The following is a 26,712-nucleotide window of genomic DNA, read 5'->3' as shown; positions in this document are numbered from 1 at the left end:
ACAAAACAACAACTGGTTTGTTTACCTGAGTCGATCAGGAATATTATATTATATTATGAGACATAATTGCTCGCTGTCGTGTGTGTACAACTTGTTCAAGTCAAGCTGGTTTGCAAAGCGAGGGAATCTCTCGTTGAACATTTCCAGGGCTGCCGGACATGTCCGTCTCCATCCTCCATCCGGATTTTGTACTGGACGTAGCTGTCAAGCAGCTACTCAGCTGTCAAAAGGTAATTTCAAAAAATCTCTTTGAAATTGATTTTAGGTATCAAAATAAATTTCTAAAAATCTGAAAAAAAAAATCGTAGTGGCTCAGAAAAATATAAAATTGAAGAATCAATAAATTTCTCAAAATTTAAAAACCAAATTGTAGGATTCCGACAGTGCTTTCGCAATGGAATTTTGAATTTGGTCCTTTCAAGCGTTGCCTAAGTGGTTGACAGCTCGACACTGCAACGATTGTCCTCTTTCGATTGTCACCACGCTCAGACGTACGGGTAAGCTCTCCACACAAACGGCCCGCCAATTCGGCCGGCCAATTAGGCTGACCAACTCTGCCGAAGGCCCGGATAACTATTTCTGCCGGAGGCAACGGCGGAACTAAACATTTGGCGATCCTGCCAGATTTGCTATATAAAATGGCAAACAAAACTAGGAACTGGAATATGTACCTATTTTACAAATGCATTCAAGCCAGTGAGCGGATTGAGACTACCGCGACGATTGGCTAGGTTGGAGAGGGATATCCACTAGGAATGTGCTTATTACGCTGTCTCGTAGCCCGAGAATGTGATAAGAAGCGTGTGGACCCGAACGCCGAAAAAAAATGGATGGATCAGGGTAGGTACGAAAACCGGAACACGCTGAAAAACAAACGCGGTGCATGTTGGTAACAAACATCGCTTGCCGTGCCGATGATCCGGCTTTTCTGTTGAAATTTTCGATCCACATCATCGAATTCATAAACATTAGGACGAATTTAGACTCTTGCAAACCTCAGAGTCGAGTTTCAGTTGTAAAACAATGCGAAAGTCACGATGTGGATAGAACGAGACAAATATTCTTACCGTTCATGTTGTCAACAAACTCGGGAGCAATCTTTATCATTAGGTATCTGCTAACGAAAAAAAAAACAAAGCGTTGTTGCTGTGCCTTCTTTGTTGAATATTTTTCGCTTGCGGTGGCATATTCTGCGTACACTGGATGCGATAAAATATGTTTGACGGCTTGAGACAACCGTGGAGATTTTCCGAACGAAAACTCTACCACGTTGAGTAGGTCGGATGATTAGCACATGATTGAGGTTATGTAGGCCTGTGGGGTACTGTGCCGATGCCAGCGATGAGAATTAACCGAATAGAGCTATGATTTGCTCGGAGGGCTCATGTAGGACTAACATCAATGTTTTCTACTCCCATAGCTACTGAAATGTTCACCCACGGAAAGTATGTTCAAGCTCCAGCCGGATTGCAGGACGTGCAAGCAGACCGGAATTTCGGCGATTCGTTCTTCTCTGATGACTTGTTTTCCTCGGGGCTCGGCGCTATAGAAGTAGTCGAGACAAATGGAATGGAACCTGTAGGAACGGCTGACGTCGTAGAAGAATCGGCACCTCCGTTGAAGTACGTGCGACAGAGAAGCAAATGGATGAAACTCCACCTGCACCGGTATTGAATTCGAATATGCACGACAGGGTCACCAACCTTGAAAAGGTCATCGCACGCCTCGCACGGCCGTTGGAATCGTCTGAAAGGTCCACCAACAAGCAGGAGACAAGGTCCGATAATCGGCATACAGCAGTATCGCTATCCTGCCCTTTCGATCCCGTCAGTCGAGCCTTTTACCAAAAATTGCCAATGGTCTCATTCTGCTGCCAATATCTCGATAAGTATATGGATTAGCAAACTAATATTCTAGGGTTTACTGGTCCAAGTGGTCTAATTGCAACTACCAAACCTAAATCTCAAATTGCATAAAGTCAATTTCCAGACCAAAAATTGAAAAGGCCGCATCATTTGCGTAAACAAACACGTTTCTGTCGACTTGAGGTCTTCTGAGATCCACCCACGCATCTCACCAAAACTATCAGAAAGCTTGTTGTTTGCGCTTTCTGTTAGTGGTGGTGAGGTGTGTGGGTGAAGTTCAAAAGGCCTCAAGTCGATAGAAACAGTTTGTTTACAAAATGTTGTTGCGGCCTTTTCAATTGTTGGTCTTGATTTTCAATTTTTGGCCACCTGAATCCCCTTAGTGCAATGGGTCCAGACTTGCAAGGTATTGTCAGGGCTGCCAAGCTAAGGCCGAATTTTGACAATTCTATGTGTTACACCAGATTCAAGAACAACGTGGACGCACACCTGAAGTAGATGACGGACGCGTCATCCGAACACGAAGCTTTTACTGTATTACGCACAAAGAAAAGGCGAATCTGTGGTTTCCATTCATTAGCAGCTCACAGAAAAGGTGAGGTTGTGTGGGTACAGCCCGGATGACGAAGAGCGTTTCGTCCGCACTCAGTTGATAAAAGGCATGCTTAAGGCCGCACGGGACGACGTGTAATTTTTCCTATCTTCCCTCTCTTTCTAACAATTTGCCTCGCGATTTTGAAGAAGCAAATATCAATTTCCACTGCACTGACGTAGCTGAAACTTTAGTCGATTGTGCACCACAAGTGAGCAAATGAACGATCAAATTTTTAGTCAATAATATGAAGTAGAAGTTGAGATTTGCATCTTACTAGCAACAGAGCAATGGCGGACGATTCAACCACCGTCCCGTCCGGCCTTAACAAAAGCTTGGCCAAGACCGCCCGAACGTCCGCGTACGAAACGAGGCACATCGTGCAGTGCGCAACTAGAGATGAAGCTTTTGAAGAAGATAACAAACAGAACGATAACCGTGACCAGCCTGCCTACGCTGTAACAAACAGAGACGACGATAACGACAAACGCTTCAGGAAGTACACTCCGAAGTCACGAGATCGGCAGGAGCTGAAGGTGATCAACCAAAAGTCAGGACGACATGGCCATGGGTGGCGCTCGCGATACTCGAGATGTAACCCGGTTGTCCCATTCCGGATAAGCAGGTATGATAAATATTACGAGGGCTTTAATGAATAAAGCAGACATGTCCATAACAAATGAATGATTTCATGATATCTGAAACTCGCATGTTCTGAAAAGACATAAACGCAATCACGATCAAAGATGTCCTAGTGGACTGCCGCATAGGTTTGTCTGGCCCAATAACCTTCTTGATGGTGTCCGGCCATTTGGCCGAATGCCGTTTGGCCGAATAGGTCGTTTGGCCGAATGCCGTTTGGCCGAATTCTGATCAAAAGAATTCAGAGGAAGTTTTTGAAAGTTTAACTACCAATATGATTTATTTATTTATTTATTTATTTATTTGTTTATTTACCAGTAGCGTAAAGGTGAACCTTTTTTTGATTGCTACCTGCGGTTCAATCGGGTGATACACAATAAAAACTTATCAATTACATAAAATACATATACTATAAATTCTTATACATTAGTCATGGTTCCAAAACTCTAGACAGCCCCTTTTAAAAACTGTTTCCGATACTGCACGCTTTACCACAGGAGGTAACATGTTGTAATTTACCACACCTCGAACGAACAAAGAGTTGGAGTAGCACATCGAGCTGTTTGGTGGGATTATCAGATTCTGCAAGCGACGTCCTTGGAACGGTAACAGCTTCTGATGGAGTGCTGGTGGGGAACTCGTTTTAATTAACTTGCGCAGGAATAAACATGAGCGGTATGCGTAGAAGTTCTCGATTGGACATCCAATCAAATTTTTCTGGAGTTGACTTACGTGTGCGTATCGGCTTAGTCCATAAACATATCGTACACAAGAGTTCAGAGCGACACGCAGTCTGCTCATGGCACTGGCACTTGGTCTAACGTGTAATAGTTCGCCGAACAAGAAATGAGGAAGAATTAGAGCCTTAAACAGTTTCAGTCTAGTTCCTACAGGAGCAGCAGCAGTGCAACAGTACAGCGATCGGAGGCTTGCATAAATTTTTCCACATTGCTGGTTTACAAGACTATCCCACTCTAGGTCCGTTTGAAACACGAAACCAAGATTCGTAGCACTTTCCGTCCACTCAATGATCTGTCCATCGATAATGATGGAAGGTAGTGAACCGAGTTGAACAGCATTTCTTCGACGTCCCTTCACGAACATTGCCTTGCTCTTCGATTGGTTAACAAACAGCTGGTTGCGTCGAGACCACTCCATAATCCTCTCCAAGTCTTCATTAATCATCCTGATTAGCTGTCGGGAACATGGTCCAAGGCGGCAGATGAACAGTTGAACGTCGTCCGCATACATTTGTATCGAGCAATATTTGAGAACGGTAGGCAAATCATTGACGTGGCAGCAAAACAATAGAGGACCTAGCACAGATCCCTGGGGAACGCCGGAGGTTAACAAACCACGCTCAGATTGTTGGTTTCCGCAGTACACAGTCTGGGTTCGCTCTTTTAAATACGATTCTATCAAATTAACAGCTGAAGCACCAAAGTTGAATTGCGTTTCTAATTTGGTACAGAGTTTTTTATGAGGAATCGTGTCGAAAGCCTTGGAAAAGTCAAGCAGCAATAATATGGCAGTTCCTCTCTTGTCAATAGTTTTCGCCATATCGTCGTACACGCGAACCGTTGCAGTTTGGATGCTTTGCCCTTTACAAAAACCAGCTTGATACTCTGTTAGCAAATTGTGCTCAGCGATGAAAGATGCCATCTGTTGTTTGAGAAGCTTCTCGAATGCTTTAGATAATGCGCACAAGATGCTGATCGGTCTGAGATTTGTCAAAGCATTCACGTGCGTTTTTTTCCGCAATGGCAGAACCTTCGCATGCTTCCAGCATGATGGAAAAACAGAAGTTTCAATAATGCTGTTGAACATATGGGTAATTTGTTGCGCAACTAATGGGAGAATTATCTTAATAAATTTAATCGGCAAGCTATCCATACCGGTTGCATTCGAATTTATACTACAGATGGCATTAACCACTTCCCAGTACTGCACTGGCCGGAACGAAAAACTGTAGGGCGAAGTTGAAGCTGGAGATGATCGTATCGGTCCACAGTGGTCGTTGCTTTGGACACAACTTGACAAAAATGTACGATTAACAGCATCAGGATGAAACTCACACGCAGTTGACGATTTCTCTTTTCCAACCCCGATCCCCTTTAAACGCTTCCAGAGAACCTTTGCTGAAACCTGGCTGTCCAGGAAACGATTTAAATATCGGGTTTTTTCAGCCGCAACCATAGAATTTGTTCTGTTCCTCAAGATGTTATAACGGCGCCGCGCTTGATCTCTAGCTGTGCTCGATGCCCTGACCCAATCTTTATAAGCAAGGTCACGTTCCAGCATAGCCTTCCGAATTTCGCTACTGAACCACAAGTTTGACGATTTACGACACTTGCATGTACGAAGCGGAATGCAATTATCGTGGATGCGCTTCACGTGAGAATTGAAGAAACTGACCAGCTCATTTGGATCGTGCATTTCGTAGAACAGACCCCACGGAACGGAGAGAATGGCATTCTGCAGTGTTCCTGTATTAAAGTTGACATAATCTCGATACGTACTGTTCCTTGGGACAGGCTTCGCGTCAAAGTCCAGAGAACCAAAGATCAAATCATGCTGAGACAGTCCAGGAAAATCCACCTGGTTAAAACACAGCACTTTATCTCTGCAACTAGTAATAAACAGGTCCAGTTGTGAGCACCCATCTCTGTGATAAAACGTGGGTTCATCGCCAATCGACGACATGGAGAAGCTCTCTAGCATGGATTCAAACTGTACTTGTTTACTGCTTAACTTGGACAGATCAGTGTTAAAATCACCAATTAACAGAATATTTTCATAACGCATGGCAAAATCCGACAATTTATCGGCAAGAAAATCCGAACAGTTATTTTCTGGAGGATTGTAAACTACCATAATCAGAATCTTTTCCCTATCCAAACGAAATTCCAGCGCCAGGCACTCGGTTTTATCTTCTGCATCAGATGACAACTGTGTGTTGAAGATCGTAGAGCAAGACAGGTGATCCTTGTAATACACCACAATTCCACCTCCACGGCGATAACTACGGTCGTTACGAACAACAGAAAACCCCGGGATGGAGATACTACGATTGCTATTCCTCGACGAAAGCCAGGATTCAGTAAAACAAGCAACCGAAACTTTGGAGTTCCGCAGTAGATCTTTCACTTCTTCAAACTTGGATGATTTCCGTGCACATAGACTCTGGGCGTTCCCATGGCATATGTTCATTTTTCCGCAAGGAAGAGCGGCATTCATAACCGCGCCAGGAATGTTCATTGAGGTGTGGTTTTGTAATGGTGGCATTAAGTAAAGAAGGGGAAACAGTTTTTATGGGGCTGTAAATAAACTACACTAAGTGACATTCTATTTTTGAACAATCTTCGTCAATCACAATATTACAATATTAAAATCACATTAACAAATAGCGACAAGTGGACGATTACAAAAAACTAGGTACTTAACTAAGAAACTGGTCCAGCACTTCATCAGAACGTACAGGTACAGGAAGCTGATCGGCGGAGCGGCGCACCATGACAGTCCCCAGCTTTGTGTAAACTGACGATAACTTCCCAGCTTTCTTTAGACGCAAAGCCGATGCCTTTATCTTGCGTGCTGTGACCGTCAAGTTCTCGTTCACGTAAACACGGCGAGGTGAGTCTATGCCCAGATGACACAGTTTCAAATCTCGTTTACGAAGGTAGCTGCTGTAGAAGTCATCACGATTGTTCCGGAGCGCAAACTGCAGTACTACAAGGCCATCGTTTTGGTTGCTCGATCTCAGTCGCCGGACGTCTACCGACGGGGTAATAATTTCAGGCAGCCCTACATGCTTCCACATAGCGTTGAAATAGGATCTCAAATTTTCGTCTTGCAGGTACGGGATTCCACTCACAATTAACTCATTCCTATTATCGAGGCCACCGATAGTGTGCGAAATTTCATCCACTCTCTCGTTCAAAACACACAGTGCTTCTTCATGACTGTTAAGCTTCGAACTGCAGTCTGCCTTGAAGGTGTTGATGTCGTGTAACACAGCTTCGAGTTTTCCATCCAGCTCAGCTCTGACGGTGTCTATTTTCCCGCTGATGTTGACATTGATTTCTTCAATCCGTGCTCGAGTTTGGGCGAAATGATGATTCATAGCCTCCATAACAGCCTCCAAAGTCAGAGGCTCAGGGTTTTCATCAACAACTTCATCCGATCGTACGCGCTTCGAATTGTTGTTACTTGTTTTGGCGGAGTACGATGAAGCGACATTTTGGTTTCGAAGTATGTTTGACAATGCAGTGCGTATTCGTAGGTATGAGCAAGATAGCACACTTATCGTTTGTCGGTAGCAATGTCTTCTCGGAAGCAATGAAATGCACAGATTTTGCAAAAGCAATTACACTCCAGGGACACTTCAACGGAACTAGATAACGCGTATAGGGTCGCGGATTGTACTCAGGATCTAACTGGGATTGCTTCGAGGTATAAACGAAAACGATTACATTCCACTATCGCGAATTTGTTTAACCGCTATTCACAACACATAGTAGCAGAGCAGCAGTGTTGCCAAAACTTCCTCAGAAATATTTCCTTCTTCAAATCATAGGCTATTCTTTCTAATTTTGACATTCATGGTTTTGTTGGCATTGAAACTGCCAAAATTTTATCAAAGAGTTTTCCTTCTTTAAATCATAGGCTGTCCGTTCGAGTTATACTGATGCGAGGAACAGTGCCATGGTCACTTAAGTTCATCAGTCGTCTTTCGGCCAAACGGCATTCGGCCAAATGACCCTTTCGGCCAAATGGTGTTCGGCCAAACGGCATTCGACCAAATGGCGTTCGGCCAAATGACCCGGAACCCTTCTTGATCGGCTAAGGGTCTGCCGTGAACCAGGTGGTTCAGACTGGGCTCATCTACGTGATTAGTTGTAGAAGGGATTGACCAATCTTGAGGCACTAGAGCTCCCTGAAAGCCAAGAGATTCGTGCATATGCTGCTAGGACCCCAATGGTACCTAGTTGGTCACGCTTTCCGAGCTTAGGTTGAAGTGGCTGAGGGAATGAAACCAATCGTCTCAGCGGAATTTCTTGTGATCAAAGGCCGCAGATCACTTCTAGGGGGTCTACAACTGTGTGAATTCAGCCCCTAAAGAAGTTTTCCCAAAACTGCCAGGTATAAAGGTGAAGTTCAGCGTAGATAAATCGGTACCGCCGGAGAAAAATGCCTATTTTAACGTTCCGACTGCGTACCGAGAAGAAGCCAAATTGCGTTTAGAGGAGATGGAAGCTCGTGGTATTAAAGAGCGGGTCGATTCCACACCCGAGTGGATCAGCGGTATGTCGGCCGTACCGAAAGGTAAAAACGATTTCCGCTTGTGGTGAATATGCGCTCGCCGAATAAAGCCTTCAAGCGTAAATACTTCCGGCTTCCTTTGCTGGATGAGATGAAGATCAGATTACATGGTTCTCGATTCTTCACAAAATTGGACCTGAGTAACGCTTTCTACCACTTTGAGCTAGCAGTAGAATAACTAGCCACAGAAGTCCAATGTCGCGACGTCGCGACTATTCATGTGACTAACATCTAGTTTGCCACGCCCTTACAGCGTCAGCAGTGGTACTAGAAGTGTCAAGTTAAGTTTGTTTACCAAAACAAAAGGTCCTCTACAAGATGGCCTCTTAAAATAGTAAGTTATTGCAATTAAAGTTATTAAAATAATTAAATGAGAAAAGTGACTACAGCGCCATTGAGATTCTAGTGTATTTTTATTGAGCTAGCCAAGGAATCTCGAGACGTAACCAACCACCTTTCTTTTGGAAATTGGCATGTACCATTTCACCCGTCTGATGTTTGACGTTCATTGCGCGGCCGATTTTTTTTCAGCGGAAAATGCGTAGCTTGCTTGAAGGAGTTGAGAATGTTATCGTCTACATAGATGATATTCTCATCTTTGCCGACACTCAAGACTCTAGAGGCAGTGCGCCTGACAACCCCAAAAGTTTTGAAAATACTAAGGGAAAATATGTTAACACTGAACGTGGCCAAATGCGAGTACGAAAAAACGCACATAAAATTCTTGGAACACGAGCCCAACGAAAACGGATTCCTTGTAGACGAGGCAAAGGTCAAAGACGTCCGGAAATTTCGACAGCCTACTACGGTACCAATACGGTACCAGAGCTCCGTAGTTTCTTGGGGTTGGCGTCGTTCATGAGCTCATATATCAAAAAACTACGCGGATAAAACAAGCCCGCTCTGGGCTGTGTCCACGGCTCAGATTTGGTTCTGGGATCCAGACCAGGCAAAAGCGTTCGAGGCCGTGAACGACAAAATCACCAACTGCACAACCACGTTGGAATATTTCTCCGAGCAGGGCTTGGTATGCGAACGCCTCTCCTGTAGCCCTTAGTGCGGTACTTGTGCAACAAAACAAACGCGACCCTCCGAGGATTATCAGTTTTGCCTCTAAGTCCTTAACGATAACAGAGCAGAAGTACGCCCAAAACCAATGCGAAGCGCTAGGCACAGTTTGGGCAATTTCATTCTTCCTCCTTGGAAGGCATTTCCCGCTGCGAACCGATGCTGAGGGTGTAGCGTTTATCCTGAAGAGAACCCAAGAAAGCTCGAAGCGCGCTCTTACCAGAGCCGATGGCTGGGCGCTAAGGCTGAGCCTTTATGACTACGAGGTCGAATTCATGCGGGTCAGGATAACATTACGGATCCCTCTTCCAGGCTCTACGTGGGCGCTGATGCACCTTTCGACGAATATCGGGGCCAATGGGAAATCGATTGTTTGGAAGTTAACACTGCGGGCTTCCTAACCGTACGTGAAATCAGAGATCCTAATCTGACGAGCATTGGGTGTGATCGAGGATGAAAAGCGGTTGCCTCTAACCGAATATTGTACTTGGATACTTGGGCGTACTTGGAAATACTGATCATGTTACCTTAAATATACGTATGCTAAGGATATTTGTGAGGATATGTCTTTCACTTTTAACAAATGTTTATTATTCTATGTTTTATTAGTTCCAATTTTTACAGTACAAAAATAAATAAATAAATAAATAAATAAATAAATATGAAAAACGCTAAACATAAACAAATAAGTTACTAACAATAGGTCAGCGTCACTTCATTATCGAAACGCTTCTGAATGAATATACTATAGCTATAACCTGAAACGATTTGGTACACTACTGGAACCTCATAGTTTTTCTGTTATTTATCTCCGTTAGAAAACGCACGGCCAAAACAAAAGTTGACCCCTAGAAAGCTACTATTCTAATAGTGTGCCATTTGATAGATCGTTTTCCTAGTGTTTTTTTTTATGAAATTCGTATCTATCAATTGCTGTTGTTGTTACTACATGTTCCAACACCTGAATACCCTTATTAATCTACTAGTGTTCTATGCTAAGCTGACTACATCAGACATTCTGCTACTGGGAGATTTCTTACCAACTAATGAGCAGTGCGCTTTTCACACTCTTTCTGGATGCTTATTATGTACACGAGAGCAAATGATGTTTTCAACGTCCGAATAACATTTGCGATTGTTTACGATCAGTTATAAGTTCAACTAGTTTGCATCATATAGTGCAATGATATTATTCTAAATTTTTACTTTTATCAAACACATTTATGCACACTGAAATATTCCACGCATCTGCGCCTTTCATCGCCATTCCCTAAATTTGAGCAACTGGTTCTGTTTCCGTTTTCCGTTTGAGTTTTGATGATTGCCTTCTAAGTTCCGTTCTATTGTGGTTGGGGTTGTCTTGTCTTAGCTGGGGGGATGTCTCTACTATTGTGTTGCATGATTACTACTTCTTCTTGTCAATGTTGATTGTACAGAGCGAGTAAGTCTGCCGGCAGTCCCGCTGGTCCTGGCCGTCGCGGGCCGCCTGCACGTACCGGTAGAACCGAATCACGGCCGCGTTCGTCGAGGTGGGTTTCTGCAGCTCCGAGGCGTCCCTGTTGTGTGTGGTGAGAAATGAGAGGAAATAAGAAGCGTTAGTCAACGTATGGCGATGTGACGAGGGTTGCCTAGTGGTAGGCGAATGTCGGGTATGGAATGGCGATAAAATATTGCAACGCTTCAGTAAACCCATCTGCGCTTCGTTGCATTTATCAACTGGGTTGATTGATAGTTTCATTAGCGAAATGAAGTGAGTAAGATTACATTCATCCATCAGCGCTAACTACACACCGACCGATAGCAAGTGAAAGAAGGTATCCAAGCGGAATAAGTTTGTGGACAATTGTAGCGGTTCGTCGCTTGCGAAGCGATGGCGCATTGATGTTCTTTGATACTTGCAAATGATACACTTTGTTGTGTTCTGATTGTGCTTCAGTCGGTATGCAGGTTGAGTAACAGGATTTGTTTTTGTCTTGTAAAATTGTTTGAAATAATCGAAAAATGAATCGTTTTTTATCGTTTCCAGTAAATCTAGTATCCAGCGATTCTTTCATACTATGAAAAACGTTGTCTGGAGCTGTCTGGAGGTACCACCGACTACCCAGAAATAATAAGTTAACTCATTTTCTAAGCCACCGAAAGAATTGCAGTTTGCAGGAGGTTTTTTTTTCAACTCGACATTGGTCGATTGACAATGGGATACACTTGTCGATCTACATACTTCATTTTGGGACGGTTCAACGAGTTCTATGATTGATACAATTTCCACTAAGCTACAACCTGTTTTTGAACCGGATTCAAAACTCTTGAAAACTATTTATCAGCAGTGTCAGTAGTTGGTCAGAAAATTTTCTTTTGATCAGGAGAGCTTCTGGTTTGAGCATTTTCAGTTGCGTTGTTTTTGAAACTGGAACATATTTTTATGTCAGTGGCATAAATTATAAACAACATAATAAGAGGCAATTGTTTCCATAAATTAAATTAGGACTTCAATAAGAACGCTTAGTTCGCGAGAGTAGGTACTGCTCTAGTGTGTTTGAGTCGAGACCAATGGCGTTTCCAAGAAGCTTCGAGAGTTTCAGGCGCCGAGGGCTTTCCAATAGAAGCATCAGTACCCCTCTGATACCCTTTGAATCCACTGAAACGCCCCTGAAGTTTCAATATCAACCGACATTTCTAGCTGAAATTGAGATATAGGCAACCATCATTTCTTTTGCATTCACCATCGTGAAATTACCACCAATCCGAGCATCAGTCAAGGCTCTCCGACGATTGATGGCCGTTATATATCATTCAATTGAGCTCCTGTTAGCAAGCATAAATTGTGGTGTCTAAAGTTACAAGAACACAGGGTCAAATGTTTGACTAGGAAAAAACTCAAGAAACAATACCTGTTTGGCACTAACGAAAATTCGATCGAATCAGACGAGATGTTTGAGCATTGGTTTCTTTTTGGACAAATATTTGACCCTATGTACTGTGATCTTAAGTTTTTTAGGCCAAACTCAACGTGATGCCACCAAGCCCAACATAGACCAAACACTTATTTGATGTTGGTCCAACTGAAGTCTGACATTCTATGAAATTTTACCCGACATCCGATAATTTTTCATGTTTCGTGCCGATCCAGTCATTTAAGCAACAATTCATGCAAATGACAAGGAATCGCTTTTCATTTAAAGAGTCCTCCGGTTGACTGAAATCGTTTAAACATGACTAGAAGCAAAAATGACTGGAAAGATTTTACTGTTCATTGAAAGTTGTTACAATGGAAGAGGTGAACTTTACAACACTGCCTGTGATCCCCTGAAACACTACTGTAGTTCCGTGAGTACCCCTGAAATGCCCTGAGACCCCCTGGAACACCCATGGAACTCCCGAGATCCCCTGAACGCACTTGAGCCGACTGTAGCGCCCATGGAATCCCCTGAGACCACGTAGTACCTGTCCTTGGAACCCCCTGAAACTCCCTAGGGCCCCCTAAGGCTTTTTGAAAGGTACTTGATGCCATCTGGAACCCCTTGAGTTCCTTTGAAACGCCTTTGAGACCTCCCGGTACCCTGTTAGATCTCTGCGAAATGTCCCTGCCTCCCCTTGAAAACCTCCTGAGAGTCCAGGAACGCCCTTGAGAACCCCGGAATCTCACTAAAATCCCCTGGAACTCCCCTGAAACCACCTGAAATGATCCTAAGACTCTCTTGAAGTCCTTCGAAACCTCCTGAGACTCATTAAAGCGCCCCTGAGAAACAAATTTCTGATGCAATTCGTTTTCGGGATTTCAACAAGGATTACTACAAAAATTGTCTTAGAATGTCGCTAGTAATTCCTGTTATATGTCCACCTTGAAAGTTGGCAATTGTCGCTGATATATTGCTCCAGAAAAACCTACTGCAGAGATTTATTTAGAAATTTCTGATAAATTCTACCAGGAAGCTTTGCTGGCATCGCACTTGAAATTTTTAGAGGACTCCCAACAGTAATTACCAAAGAAATCCCAGCTGGAGAAGATTAAAAACCCTAAAAAGACTTCCTAGAGAAATCATAGTGGGAATATCTGCTGATACTCTAAAAAATCCAAGGGATTGCAGTAATCGTAGGAATCGGAGGGGAGGAATCGCAAGAGGAATTACTATATGTTACGGGTATTTTCGGCTTTCAGTCTTCGCGTAATCATAAACGGATTTATGCTCTACACCTGACGTTTCGGCTACATGTATTGAGCCTTTTTCGAAGGATCTACAAATGGACAATTTAGTACAACATTTAACAACATAGTTTACAAAATCTTACAGATAATCACTCCGTTCAATCGTGAGTTATAATGTGTTGAACATAGTCGCACGTCATCCATTCACTATAACGAGATACAAGATTATATTCGGAAACCAGTTTGTGGAGGAGGTATATCGTCGCTCACGTGGTTGAGTTCGATCGTTGGTGCAATTTTTAAATCTACCGGTTCACTTATATTGGGTTTTGTTTTACCTCCTACACTTGTCGGTCACTTTCGCGCAGATAGAGGGTTGCCTAAATTCCCGCCCATTGACACCTATGTCAGACGATCCCAACGATTTGGAGCCGTTAACACCTTCTCATTTTTTGATTGGATCAAGCCTTCAAACCCTTCCGGACCCAGATTTGGAAGGCGTTCAGATGAATCGTCTCGACCGTTTTCAACTAGTACAGAAAATTCTCCAAGACTTCTGGAAGAGATGGAGGCGCGAATATTTGTGTCAGCCTCAGGGAAGAAATAAACGCTGGAAGCCACCAGTGCAAATCGAGGTCGGTAAACTCGTCGTCATCCGAGAGGACAACCAGCCACCCATGCGATGGAAAATAGGAAGGATTGCGGAGATTCATCCTGGAATTGACGGGGTAGTAAGGGTGGTCACCCTGAAAACCGCTTCTGGGACTTTAAGGCGTGCTGTTGAGAAACTCTGCCTTCTACCATTTCCGGAGCCAACGTCCAGTCAAGAAAATCCATGATTTAGCCAACCCTTCCCTTCCCATTCCCGTCGAAGAGGACATGTTCTTTTCTTTCAGAAATTGCAGCAATTCCTGGGTGGGTGAGAATGTTGTGAAGTAGAAACATCCCCCCAAAGCTACGTCCCTGGTTGATTGCAAATTAACTGCGAACCTCAGCCTGCGCTGAACAATGCATTAACTGACCGGCCATGAATGTTTAGTTCCTCTAACGGAATCACATCACGCTTTTTCAAAGGAATTGTGAAAGGATTTCCTTAATATTTTCCAGAACTGCCTCCAGTAACGCCTGATTAGGTTTTCTACTAATTCCTGCAGGAATGCTGACAATATACTTTTATGACTCAATTGAGAAAGGCAAATGTTCCAGCACTAAAAAAGCACTTTTTCCCACAATGATCCACGAATCAAAGAAAATAAGAACGTCCGATTGTTTATTTAGTTTAATTATGACAATCAGACACGCTGATTTTGTTTCGCTTCATTCTGGAGATAAGTACTTTTTCAGTTTTTGATAATATGCGATTCTCATTTAAGGCCTTGAGGATTTTTCCAGGAGTTTCTCCTGGGATTTCTCCAGTGAGTGCACCTAAAGTTCCTCCAGATTGTATTTTTTGATAATTTCAGATTTTCTGTGGTTTTTCCAAGGATTCGCAGGAATTTTTTTGCAAGGGTTCATCTAAGTGGTCTTCTGGTATCACCACTAGAAATTCTTCTGGAATCCGACAGATTTTACATTATTTTTGAGCTTCAATTGACAAATTTGATTCAAAGTTTTTTTTTACTTTTAAGTTGTGTTTTAGTAAAAGTTGAAGCAAAGTGTGTTATAACTGAAGAAGTCTAATTTGAAACTATAACTGTATGCTGAACGGCAGCGCCATGCCAAGAAAAAGAATAAACTACTGCACGAAATCGAGTGCCTCCAATATCAGATCTCCCAGCAGCTTCAGGAATACCAGGGCTTGATAAACATTAAGATCTCGCTGAACAAGCTGCTGCCGTACGAGGAAGCCAGACAATCATCTTCCAGACGTCCTCCGGCACCAGTGCGGCCCGATCGGGAGCGCATCGTATACAGCGCAGCATACCACCGCCAAACGTAAGCCTACCGAGCTGGAGGAATCGGACGAGCGTAGTGTGTCGCACTTCTCGGTCACTTAGCTCGCCAAAGGAAACATCATATGAAACAATAAATTTGGTGAGTTTGTTCTAATTTGATCTGTTAATCATGATCATGGAGTTTTCTTTGGAACCATCAACCCCAACAATAATAATGCAGTCGCATTGCCATAGGCGAAACTACTGGGGGTGCCGGGGGTGCCAGGCACCCCCTAGAATTTGAATACATTGCTGTATGATATGGGGCGATGAGAGATGAATGGATAAACTAATGAATATTTGTTTATAGTGCACCCCCTGACAAAAATCCGTAGTTTCGCCCATGCGCATTGCCTACGTTTAGTGAATTCTAGACCATTCCTTTCCCAAAACCTAACCCATTGCTATTTACGAGGGCGTCGGAGAGTCGCTGGACTCTCGATAAATAGATGTCAGCCCATTCCTACTATCCCTTACCTTCTTTTCGTTTCAGAGAGCATTCAATGGCGCTTAAGCTTATGCTAATTAGCCTGGACACTGTTAGATGTCTATGTCCCATCCCTGAAACAAAATGACCCATGGAGTGCCTCAATTTCTTAGCTACGTCGCTCCCAATATTGGTAGAACACTTACACTCACACCAACACATCTACTTGATGTACTCTATTACATTTACACAATCCTAATCTTGTTGCAACAGTTGCTTATAGTGAATCCTAAATCGGTGAGTCGCTGTCAGTAGGTATCGTATCATCACATCCTTTCCTATCCTCGTAAACGAGAGGATCGGCGTGGCCGGCAATGAAAGTTTTCATCTCTTTTTTACTTCTAACTCTGATTGGATAGCTGACCCTTCCCAAACAGCATTCCGTACGTAATTAGAATAGGAGTATTAAAGTTTCAACATGACAACATTCAGTATGCAATCTACAAGTTACACCGTCATCAGGCAACACAACGCATTACCACTAGAAATTATTCTTCTTTTACTAGATTCCTCCAGAAATTACTGCTGTAATTTATTTTCACAAATGTAGTCTTGGTGCTTCCCCTTAACATTATTTTTTAGGAACTACTGCTAGACTCTGGACTCGCGCAGAAATCATTTATTACATTTTCTTGGGGAAATCTTAGGAGTAATAGTTGAAGACATTACTGCTGAAAATAGTTAAGAACCTTTGACGATGAAATTTTAGTAAGGCCTCCTGAAGGAGCCCCAGCAGTAATTATTGGAAAACAAAGAGTAATTCATAGAGAAACGAAGACATTTCTGAAGGAGTCATAGCAGGAAACTCTGGAAAAACTTCAAGAGCACTCTCTTGAAGAATTCCAGGAGAAAATACTGGAGGAAGCCTAGGAGGATTTTTTGGCATCCCTAGAGGCATTCTAAAAGAAATATCCAGAGGAATCTTTCGAGAAATCCTCTTTAAATCCTTCCAGGAATGCCCAATGAGATTCTGCAGGAAATTCCTCTCGAAATACCCCCATATTTTTTTCTGAGATTATTTCATGAACTCCTGCAAGGATTTCTCCAAGCATTTTTCCTGGGTTTCTCAAGCATTTCCAGGTAATATTTTTGCAGTTATTGCTTTTAGGAGTCCTCCAGGAATTTCTGGAGTACATCCACGAGGAATAATTTCAATAATTATAGCAATACTTCTTGGAGGATTCCCATAACGAAAGCCTGGAGAAATCCCACCAGCATTCAAAAGCAATTTTCAGTAAGAATGCGAAAAGAAATTCTTAGAAGATCCTGAGGGAAAACTGAAGGAATTCCTGAAAAAAAAAATCGATGTGTGAATTTCTGTAGGAGTTTATAGGTAAGTTACAGCAGGGATAAATCCCATCAAAAATAATTGGATGAATCCCAGTTAAAAATAGCGGTTATACCAGAGGTATTCTAGGATAAATTCCAAAAGGAACTTCTGGAGGAGTCTTTGAGAAGATCTCTGAAGAAACCACATGGGGTTTTTTTTTGAAGCAAACCCAGCAGGCATTCTTGGAGATAAGAGGAACTTGTGGAAGAATAACATGAAGAACTTTTGGAGGAATTCATAGGGGAAATGTTAAAAAAAAAAACCCTTGGAATTTCTCCACAAATGCTTGATGGGAAATTCTTGATACCCATTCAAGGATTTCCATTGAATTCTCTCTTAGGGAATTTCTCTTGTAATACCAGCATAAGTTTTCTGCTTAGATTTCTTGAGAAATTCCTTCTAAGATTCCTTCAATTATTATTTGTGGGATTTAGGTATCCAAAAATTAAAGCTTGTTTTTTTTAGTCATTGCTCTCAGGAGGATGCCCAAAATGAAAACTTCCTTAAGAATCACAGTAAGACTTCTTGGCGCATTCCACCAGAAATTCCCGAATGCATACCTGCAGCATTCAAAGAGCAATCTTCGCTAAAATTCCTGAAGAATTGTCAAGCGGAAATGACTGGGTTAATTATAAAACAACCTGGAAGAGCCATTGTAGAAATCCCTAAAGGAACCACAGCATGAAATTTTGAAGAAACGATTTTTTGTAGGAATCTCAGCTGTAATTGCATGGGGAATTCTAGCAATGATTCCTGCCGGAATCCTATATTCCCTCCAAGAATTTATCCAAAGTTTCTCCCTGTCATTTCTCCAAGAACTTCTATAAGGACTCTATCAGGAAATCGTGTTTAAGTTTTTCAAGTTGGGATGCAAGACCTGTTCAACTTGAAGCTTTTTTACAATTAGAAAAAATCAGAAGAAGGTGTATTTCAACACAAAGAACAGTTATGTAAAACATACGAAAATTCCCAAAAATCTCATAAAAATGTAAAAAAAAGCATTTTAAGGGGTCATAACTCTAAAAGATGAGCAAATAAGATAACAGTTTCTTCAGAAAACTTTCTAACAATACACTTTCCTGTAACTTTTGCAGAAGTCATCAATATTCAATATTCATTTATGTGAAAAAGTAAATTTCTATCGCACTTTTAGGGGGATGAGTTAGATGAAAATTTTCAAAGTAAGTAGTAAGTAGTAAGTAGTAAGTAAGCAAGTAATTACTCCAACAATTCCCTCAAGATTTCTTTCAAAAACTCCTCCAATAGTTCCTTCGGGAATTTATCGGAAATTCCTCCAGAGATTTTCTAGGGGTTTTTGTAGCTATTTTTCCTGATTTTTTTTTATTTATTTCAGGAATCCCATCCAGTAGATCCATAGAAGTTCCAAAAACTCTTGAAATAAGTCACCTAAGAGTTTTCATAAACTCTTTCTTAGAAAGACATTTTGCCATGCGTTCATACAGCAGTTTCTTCAGGGGAAGAATTCCGTTGAGGAATTGAAAAATGAGCAATTGAAGGATTCCATAATCACAAAATTGCAAAAATTCCTTATAAAATTTCTAAGGAAATTAAGGTTTTTTAAAGTAGCATATACAGAATCTCTTGAAGGACCTCCAAAATAAATTCTTTGAGGAGTGCCTAGAGAAATTATAGAACGAACTTAGAAGAAAATCCTGAAGTGACTCCTTGAAAAAATTCTGTAAGAACCTTTAAGCTTTAGTTCCTTTAGTTATTTTCTAATTTATTTCCTTCGTTTTTTCAGTTCCTTCAAGAATTTCTTTACATCCTAGTTTCCTGAAAAAAACTTTTTGATCAAATCCCAAATAAATTCCTTGAGAGATTATTGTGAAAATACTTGAATTCCTTAAGGTGCCTCTCGAATAATTTTTAAAGATGAAAAGGCTTGTGGACAACTATCAACACAAGGAAGAAACACTGGAAAAGACTCCAACAGGAATTTCAGAAGAATGGTTTGTACCAATTTCTAAAGGAGCTTTTCGACGTAATTTTGAAGGCAGCCCTGCTGAACTTTCCAAGAGGCATTCATGCATTAATTCCTAGATGATTTTCTTAAGGTAATCCTAGGAGAATTTCAGGAATGGCTCTTAGAAAAGTGCCTTAAAGATTTTTTAGTTACTCAGGAAACAACTTTTAAAAGAATTTAAAAATACAATACACAAATTAATTTTCAAGAAAATTTTGGGGGATTCGTGCGTTCTACAAATTAGAACAAAACTTCTTTGGGAGTTTCTCCAGTAATTTTAAGGTTATCTTCCAGGAAAATATTTAGAGAAATTCGTAGAGAAACTTTATAAGAAATTTTTGAAGATACAATGAATTCCTTGCAGAATTTTAAGATAGGCCCTTGAAGGAATTCTTTGATGAAATACTTGAATAGTTGCAACAGTTCCAACTAGGAATCCCTGAAAAAATCGAAAATCCTTACAGAAATTTGTAGGGTACAGTTTAACTTGATTTGGAGGAAGTTCGGTAGGAAATCTCAGAAATAATGGAGTAGTCGTTGATTAACTTGGTAAAAAATGTTTGAAGGAACTCCTGGAGAGCTCTTAGTTTCAGCATTTGAAATGGGTTTCAGTTCGAGTCTTCAATTTAAATTATACATTATTTGACTACATACAGTCAGGTCTTTTTTACGCGGCCGCGGGCTTTTATAAAAAATACAATAAATTTTATACAATTTTCTCGACTTTTTCGGCATTGTGAGCTTGTCTCACAATGTACAAAGTTATTCAGTGGCAGGCAAAGAAACCCCTTCAATTAATAAATGCAAAAGTGAAGTGGAAGAAGAAGAAGGAGCAGGACCGATAAACTCTATGCCGGGAAGGCCATGTAATTTCTAGGACAAAATGTTCCTGGACCGATAGGCAATCGTCACCCCAGTATGGTCCTTGTGAATATCTTTGCATTTACCCCTTCGGCTATTCTGTCAACATCAAGTAAATTCAATCCACATCCAACGGATTGGCTGTCTTCTCGCGCTCTGTAACCTCCGTCTTGGCTCAAAAATTACATACTGTATGGGAGAAATATGGAAATGACACCCATCAGGAGGCCGCCTAAAATAACCTTTAACCTGCGATTAGAGCTAATATAAAATTGCGGAGAAAGATTATGATTATGCACTATGCATACCGGCAAAGCATTGCTAATGCCTCCTGGCAGGGCAGTCTCTGAGAGTTTTTATAATTTTATTAGATCAGCTGCATCAACGCTGGATGATCACACACCGCTCGGCTACGTCATAGAGTACTTGCCCAGACCTACTCCTATCACCCAAGCATACCTACATACATCCCACACCGCACCGAGCAGCGAAGGTGGCTGGCTGCCAATGAACTTGCTGAACACTTTCACGATCAACACCGCACCGCACCCAAACCAACACGAACAGCATTAGTTAGATGGGTATCATCGAGGGCGCCTCTGCCCCATAAGCTTGGGAGCACGCGATTCCGTCCGAGCAAGACGCCGATGACGACAACGGGGGCACAGCGAATGCAATTTGTCGTGGGGGCACACGTTTTTGCATTATTGTGATGCTTTCGCTTTCGGGCTGGCTGGGATCGGATCGCAGTAAAATTACGACATGCTTGTGCTTATGGAGGGCATGTGTGAGTGGGTGATGGGATGGCCGGTCGTGCTCTAATGTGGTTTGCTTGTTTGACTCCGTCTCGTCGCGTCGTGTGGATGATAACACCACCACCACAGTCGTTTCAAACGCGGAGCTGATGATCCATTGCGAACACGGACCGCAACTTCCACGGGGAAAAGAAAATGTACGTCGCTGTTGCGTGAGTGGGCCGGCCGGATAGGGTTGTGACATCAGACGGTGTGATAATGCGATCTGTGACTGAGGTATTCGAGTTTATTGTGCTCGATGGGAATACTGTTTGATGACTTCCCTGAGTTTATGGGAAACAGTGTAGACAAGCGTGGATCTTGGTCTTGCTAATCAAAGCAAGAGTATATAGTTTGCATAGTTCATTAATGAGGTCTTTCCGCATTTCCCAGAAATCGATGCAGATGAGAATTGACAACCTTGACATGTGCTTCTCATAATCCCCCAAAGATTGGGGATCTAGGAGTTTGTTCTCGTGATATTGACGAATCAACATCTTGGTCACTCGATGATTGCGGGAAAGAAGCAAATGGTGTTCGGTGTCGAATGGTAACATAGAATTTTGTAGTCGATCAAGATGCGCTTTTTTTTAAACCGGAATGTTCGAAGACGAAGCGGATATTACTGCGTTCCTCTCTTTTCATACGCAGCAGTCGAAGGATCAACACAACTTAGGTATGCTGGTGCACCGGTTACACTTCACTAATCTTCGGTAACTCTTCGTCTTGATCACCAGAGCCTCTTGAATGTCATAGTCGGCAACTTACAAAAACGGTGGGTAATCCCACCATATTTCGGAGTGGCTCAATGATCCTCTAGATACCGCATAAACTGGAAAAATATTTGAGGGTTTACGGTCGAATTTACGAGTTATAGTGAAAATTCGGATCAAAACGGCGTCAAAACAATGTAACGTCACGGTAGAATGTGTCATACGTACTTCCCCTTCCCCATAACTTCTTCAATGTCCTTGGCAGTTGTGTTGCGGTCGTTATCGTTGTAGCACCGCTCAGTATACCATCTATGTAAAATTCTTCCAGTATGGCCTCCGCAGCTTCAGGAAAATTGACACTTTCAATCACATGCTAGTTGAACGACCGGGGACGTCACAGCCAGAAATTATGCAGGTGAAGTTCCGCAGGAGAAATTCCGTTGATATTTTAATCATTTGCACTGGTTCTATTGGATTGTCACGCTCCAGAAGATACTCTAGTATCGATGTTCACCTGTCTATACGTTATCTCAATGTCAGCCGAAAATGCAGAGTTGTGCTTTTAGAAGCATAACAGAAGGAAAAAAAAAGGCTACTCTGGATTCTGAAGTCGACCATCAAAACGTCATTGTGGGATAATCCGACGAACTTAGTTTTTCCTCGAACACAGCACGTAGTTTTTGTGTTCATACTTGAGGGTTGGAGAATAACATGACGTGAGAAATAGTAGTTCTGTTGGTTGGGTGCATCGTCCCAAGTAACACACTTGTCACCGAAGAGTCACGGCGGCGCAGGTTTTTGTTGCACAGAAGTCACTGTGACTTATACTTCTAGCAAGTATGTGGTTATTTGTTAGAAGTAAGTCACAGTGACTTCTGCGCAACAAAAACCTGCGCCGCCGTGACTCTTCGGTGACAAGTGTGTTACTTGGGGTTTACCTCCCGGGTATCGTGCCAATAACCAAGAGCTTCGTACTCGCTTAGGATCACCTGGCACATCTCCTTCATCTCATGTTGGTTTCTCGTTTGCAAGGAATCTCTTCATTGCTAACGGCTGGGAGTCTCACAGCTGATTGATGTACTCGAGAAACGGTAACTGAACTACGAATCGGTCTTCACGACGATATGTTTTGCAGAAATACTTTTCGATCGCTTCTTTCTTTCATCTACATCTACACCTTATCTTTTTTTCCATATTGTTTATTTGTAGGCTCGCTTGTTTAATGAAAAACTTCACTGAGCCGATTGCTGATGAATAGTAATACAATAAAAGTTACATTCAAATTACAAACAAGAATATCAATATAGGCTCTTTCGAGCACATAACTTCTTTGGGCGCGAGTGTTCCTTCGAACCTGATGAAGCAAACTGAGCTCGACGTTGAGATGCCTGTTGTTTTCCAATCGCTTCGGAAATCGCAGTTGCAACCTCTTTCAATGTTTCGATGCCTTCCTTTCGACGTTCTTCCCGCTCTCGTTCGTTTTTAGTTTCGATTGGTTCCTCTTGCTCTTCCGCGTCCGTTGTTTCTGCTGTTTCTTCGATGATATCCTCCTCAATGATTTCGATGACCTCTGGAACTTCGAATAATTCCTGCTCTCCAGACACGATTGGCGGACCGGCAACTATATCTGCATACGATCCGGGCCGCTTCTGGTTATACCGGGATTGTCGCAGTGGACAGGAATCCTTCCGATGTCCTACGGCTTTGCAAAGAAAGCAAGTATCTTTGAGCCCGTCGTAGAAGACATGCCCCTTTCGATTACCGACAAATACCGCAGGCGGGATTTCCTTTTTGACATCCATGTACGCCCCGCGCACCCCAGTATACACATGGCCCAATCCTAGATCCGCAGGAAATTTCTCTCGGACCAACCGTTCCACTTTTCCGTATTCGCCCAGAGCGAGGGACAATTTTTCGTCATTGACCTCCGGCGGAAGGTCAAACACACGAACATAGTGCATGTTACTGCCCGCGATCGTCATTTGCACCTCCACGTTCTTTCCGTTTGTGTACTGGAATACTCTCCGTTCCGAGTTCTTCTTGAGCGATTCCGTCATTGCCTCCCGAGAAACAAATTTAATGAAAAGGGAGCGCTCCTGTGCCGTTCTGTACGTGGATTCAATGTCCAGTACATTCCCGTCCAGCTGTTTAACGAAACAAGCAATTTCAGCCCATGATGGTCTGGGACTGGCCACGGGAAAACGAAATTGTACCGTGTTCACAATTTCATCATTTCCATCCATTGCCATCGTCACAGCAAGCACCGAAAACGAACAACAAAGAGTGCACAACCGTGGAACAAAGCGCGCGCAATTAATTTGCAAGAGCTATTGAAAAAGATAAACCGGTGCGGCGATACGAGAGCACATCTGCGTGCGTCTGCACTTGCCGAAAGCAGAAACCAAACTGATCTACACCTTATCGACGGAAACTCTTTTTGCGCGAAAAATCTCTGGATATTCTTCAGCAATCAAATCCTCATTAGAACCACACATGACGTTTACTGATTTTATTATGTAGAATCCTCCATGCCACTCGCGATTACCCACCCCATTTGTATCTCAAGTAATGCAGATAGTGCTTTGGAAAGGTTCATCTGGAGCTTGCTTGAAGATTTCAAAGAAGTGCTCGGAATCGATTAGCAGAGCAAAATTTCTCGGTTGTTTGAAACTTGGATCGGCTAGAACTATTCCGGTAGGGTATTTCTAGTCGGAAATGTAAACCGGAAAGGATTGGATCCTTCCTGTTATTTTCGTGGTCACCAAGTTACTCTAGAAATTTGTGTAGTGTGGAGACAGCTTCAATATCATATGATGCCGAATCTGGATCTGGCATTACCCATACCTACAACCAAAAGGTTCGCCGGATATCTTGGCAGTCCAAGCAACTTCATGGCAGATTCGAATACCAGGTTAGCTTGAGACCCTGATTGAATAGTGCAAGGATCTTGACGATTTTCCTACTTTTGAAGGCAACATTCACCAACGCTCTCATTAGAAACTCTTAGCTTGTTCGATGATTAAGGCCGGAACACGTTGTAGATAGAAGCTTTTCACGCACTGTAGACGCTGCTACACCCACTCTTCTATGGCATGTGTTTGCTTTCGCTGTTTCCTCTTCTAGCTGTTTGGACAACGCGCTAAAACATTGCTGCTTTGACTCGGGCTGTACACTTATTCAAAATGCAGCATCGAGTGATGCACTTTGTTAACACGCTGATCGATATTCATGCTCAAGACGGTCGGACTTATAGTTGCTTGCACAAATCTCACACACATTTTCCGTTGGGTTGCGTATTACAGGAAGGGCAAGGACTTGGGCTAGAAGCTGGTTTTCGTCATTGCAGAAGGTTTGCCAAACCGCTGCCAGCTGTAAAAAAGATTCAAGCAACACACATGTCAGAGAAGAGTTACCTACGGCAGCGCAGAATTTGGTTGCGCAGAACTCACTGTGACTTGGGTACTTTTAGCAAATGAGTAGTTATTTATTAGAAGTAAGTCACAATGACTTCAGCGCAATCAAAACCTACACTGCCATAACTCTTCTGTGAAACGTTCGTTGCTTGGGGTATTTTGTCAACTTCGCACCTTTCGAGGACCTGACAATAATTTGTAAGGATCATCGTGAACTCGTGAAGGTCTGACAGCTCTCCGTGGTGTCAAATTCCTTCCGGTGCTGCTATCAGAGTTAGATCCAACGAAAATACCATCAAAGCAATTGAGTACCCAACAGAAACAACATATATTTTCAGTGTGAGGCCAACGTAAAAGATCTCCTTTCTGGGCGGCTGCTTGCATCGGACTTGATATCTGACCAGACTTGATTTCTAACGGCATGCTTTGTTTCCACGTCACGAGCTCTTGGGTCTGCCTCTGCTACAAAATCCTGCCGGATTTCAATCTAGCGCCTGCTCGCAGTTTTCGTCTCCACCCTTTCGTAGTGTGTGACCGACCCATCTCCATTTACAATTTCGAATTTCTGAGGGCATCGTCGATCGTCGATTGTCGATACCAGAGACACTGAACATGGGTTCATGAAAACCTGCATTTTCTGTGTGGTCTTTGCAGCACGTTCCGCTGGTTTACAACAGCTAAGACTTCACGTTAAAATTGAAAATTCTTGTTTTGTGCGTATTAACTTATCTGATCTAATAGTTAACTCACAAAAGCAGACCGTCCATGCTTCTATGTCGATCTTGTTTTCGCAACCTGATATTATCTGGCTGTACTTTCGGTTTCCGTAACGGTTTTTGGGTTTCGACCAGGGATGCCATATATACAGATTTACCTGTATTATACAGATTTTTGAGCACCTGTACAGATTCCGTTTTATATGAAATACAGATTTTCTTCTATATAGGATACAGATTTTTCACCCAAATTTTGTATGGGATACAGATTTTTGAACAAGTGGTACAGAAAATCATCTGGCATCTGTGGTTTCGACAATAGTAGGTTGTTGGTCCACCGTAGTGGGGCTCCGGTGAGACTCGAACTCACTCTTTTCACACTTTCATAATTCAAATCTCAATTTGTTCATCGAACACATGTTTCTGTTTTGCACATGGATGTCAAAGCATTTTAAAAATTGTCCTTGTTTGCATGGCCATCTAGATAACACAGCACCGCTCAAACATCAACCGAGTGAAAACGTGGATTGGTGCAGATTTTCACCTGCGAGAGCAAACGATTTGTGAGTGAGCGCTTGTTGGAAAGAGCATACTTTTATCACGCATAAGAACTGGAGTGAGAGCCTTTTGAATCGTCCATGGGTGCTTTATCCGGATAATATCGCGGTGTCATAGATCGTTACTCGCGTGGGTGGGGGAAAAATGTGGTGCCTGCCGTCTACGTTTGATTTTTTGACTAAATACTGTTGACGGAAATCGTATTTGGCATATTTTGCCCGCTATAATTACGAAGGAACTTCTTGAACTATTTCAGAAAGAACTTCTGCATTGATCTCATAAGAAA

At 42.4% G+C, this 26,712-nt stretch overlaps 1 protein-coding gene across 3 annotated transcripts in view; it reads right to left on the bottom strand.

Moving 5' to 3' along the window:
• Positions 1-10,127: 10,127 nt before the first annotated feature.
• Positions 10,128-26,712, bottom strand: part of LOC109409083 (uncharacterized) — a 185,403-nt gene continuing 168,818 nt past the window's right edge. For all 3 annotated transcript variants that reach the window (XM_062847037.1, XM_062847039.1, XM_062847038.1), the window contains one exon: positions 10,128-11,045. In XM_062847037.1, the coding sequence (XP_062703021.1) occupies positions 10,895-11,045 (151 nt within the window). In that variant the 3' untranslated portion in view covers positions 10,128-10,894. The remainder of the gene's footprint in view (positions 11,046-26,712) is intronic.

Source organism: Aedes albopictus, chromosome 1 (genome assembly GCF_035046485.1).
Source record: "Aedes albopictus strain Foshan chromosome 1, AalbF5, whole genome shotgun sequence".
NCBI lineage: Eukaryota > Metazoa > Arthropoda > Insecta > Diptera > Culicidae > Aedes > Aedes albopictus.
Note: the sequence above shows the minus strand (reverse complement) of the source record. Positions and strands in the feature narration are given on the sequence as shown.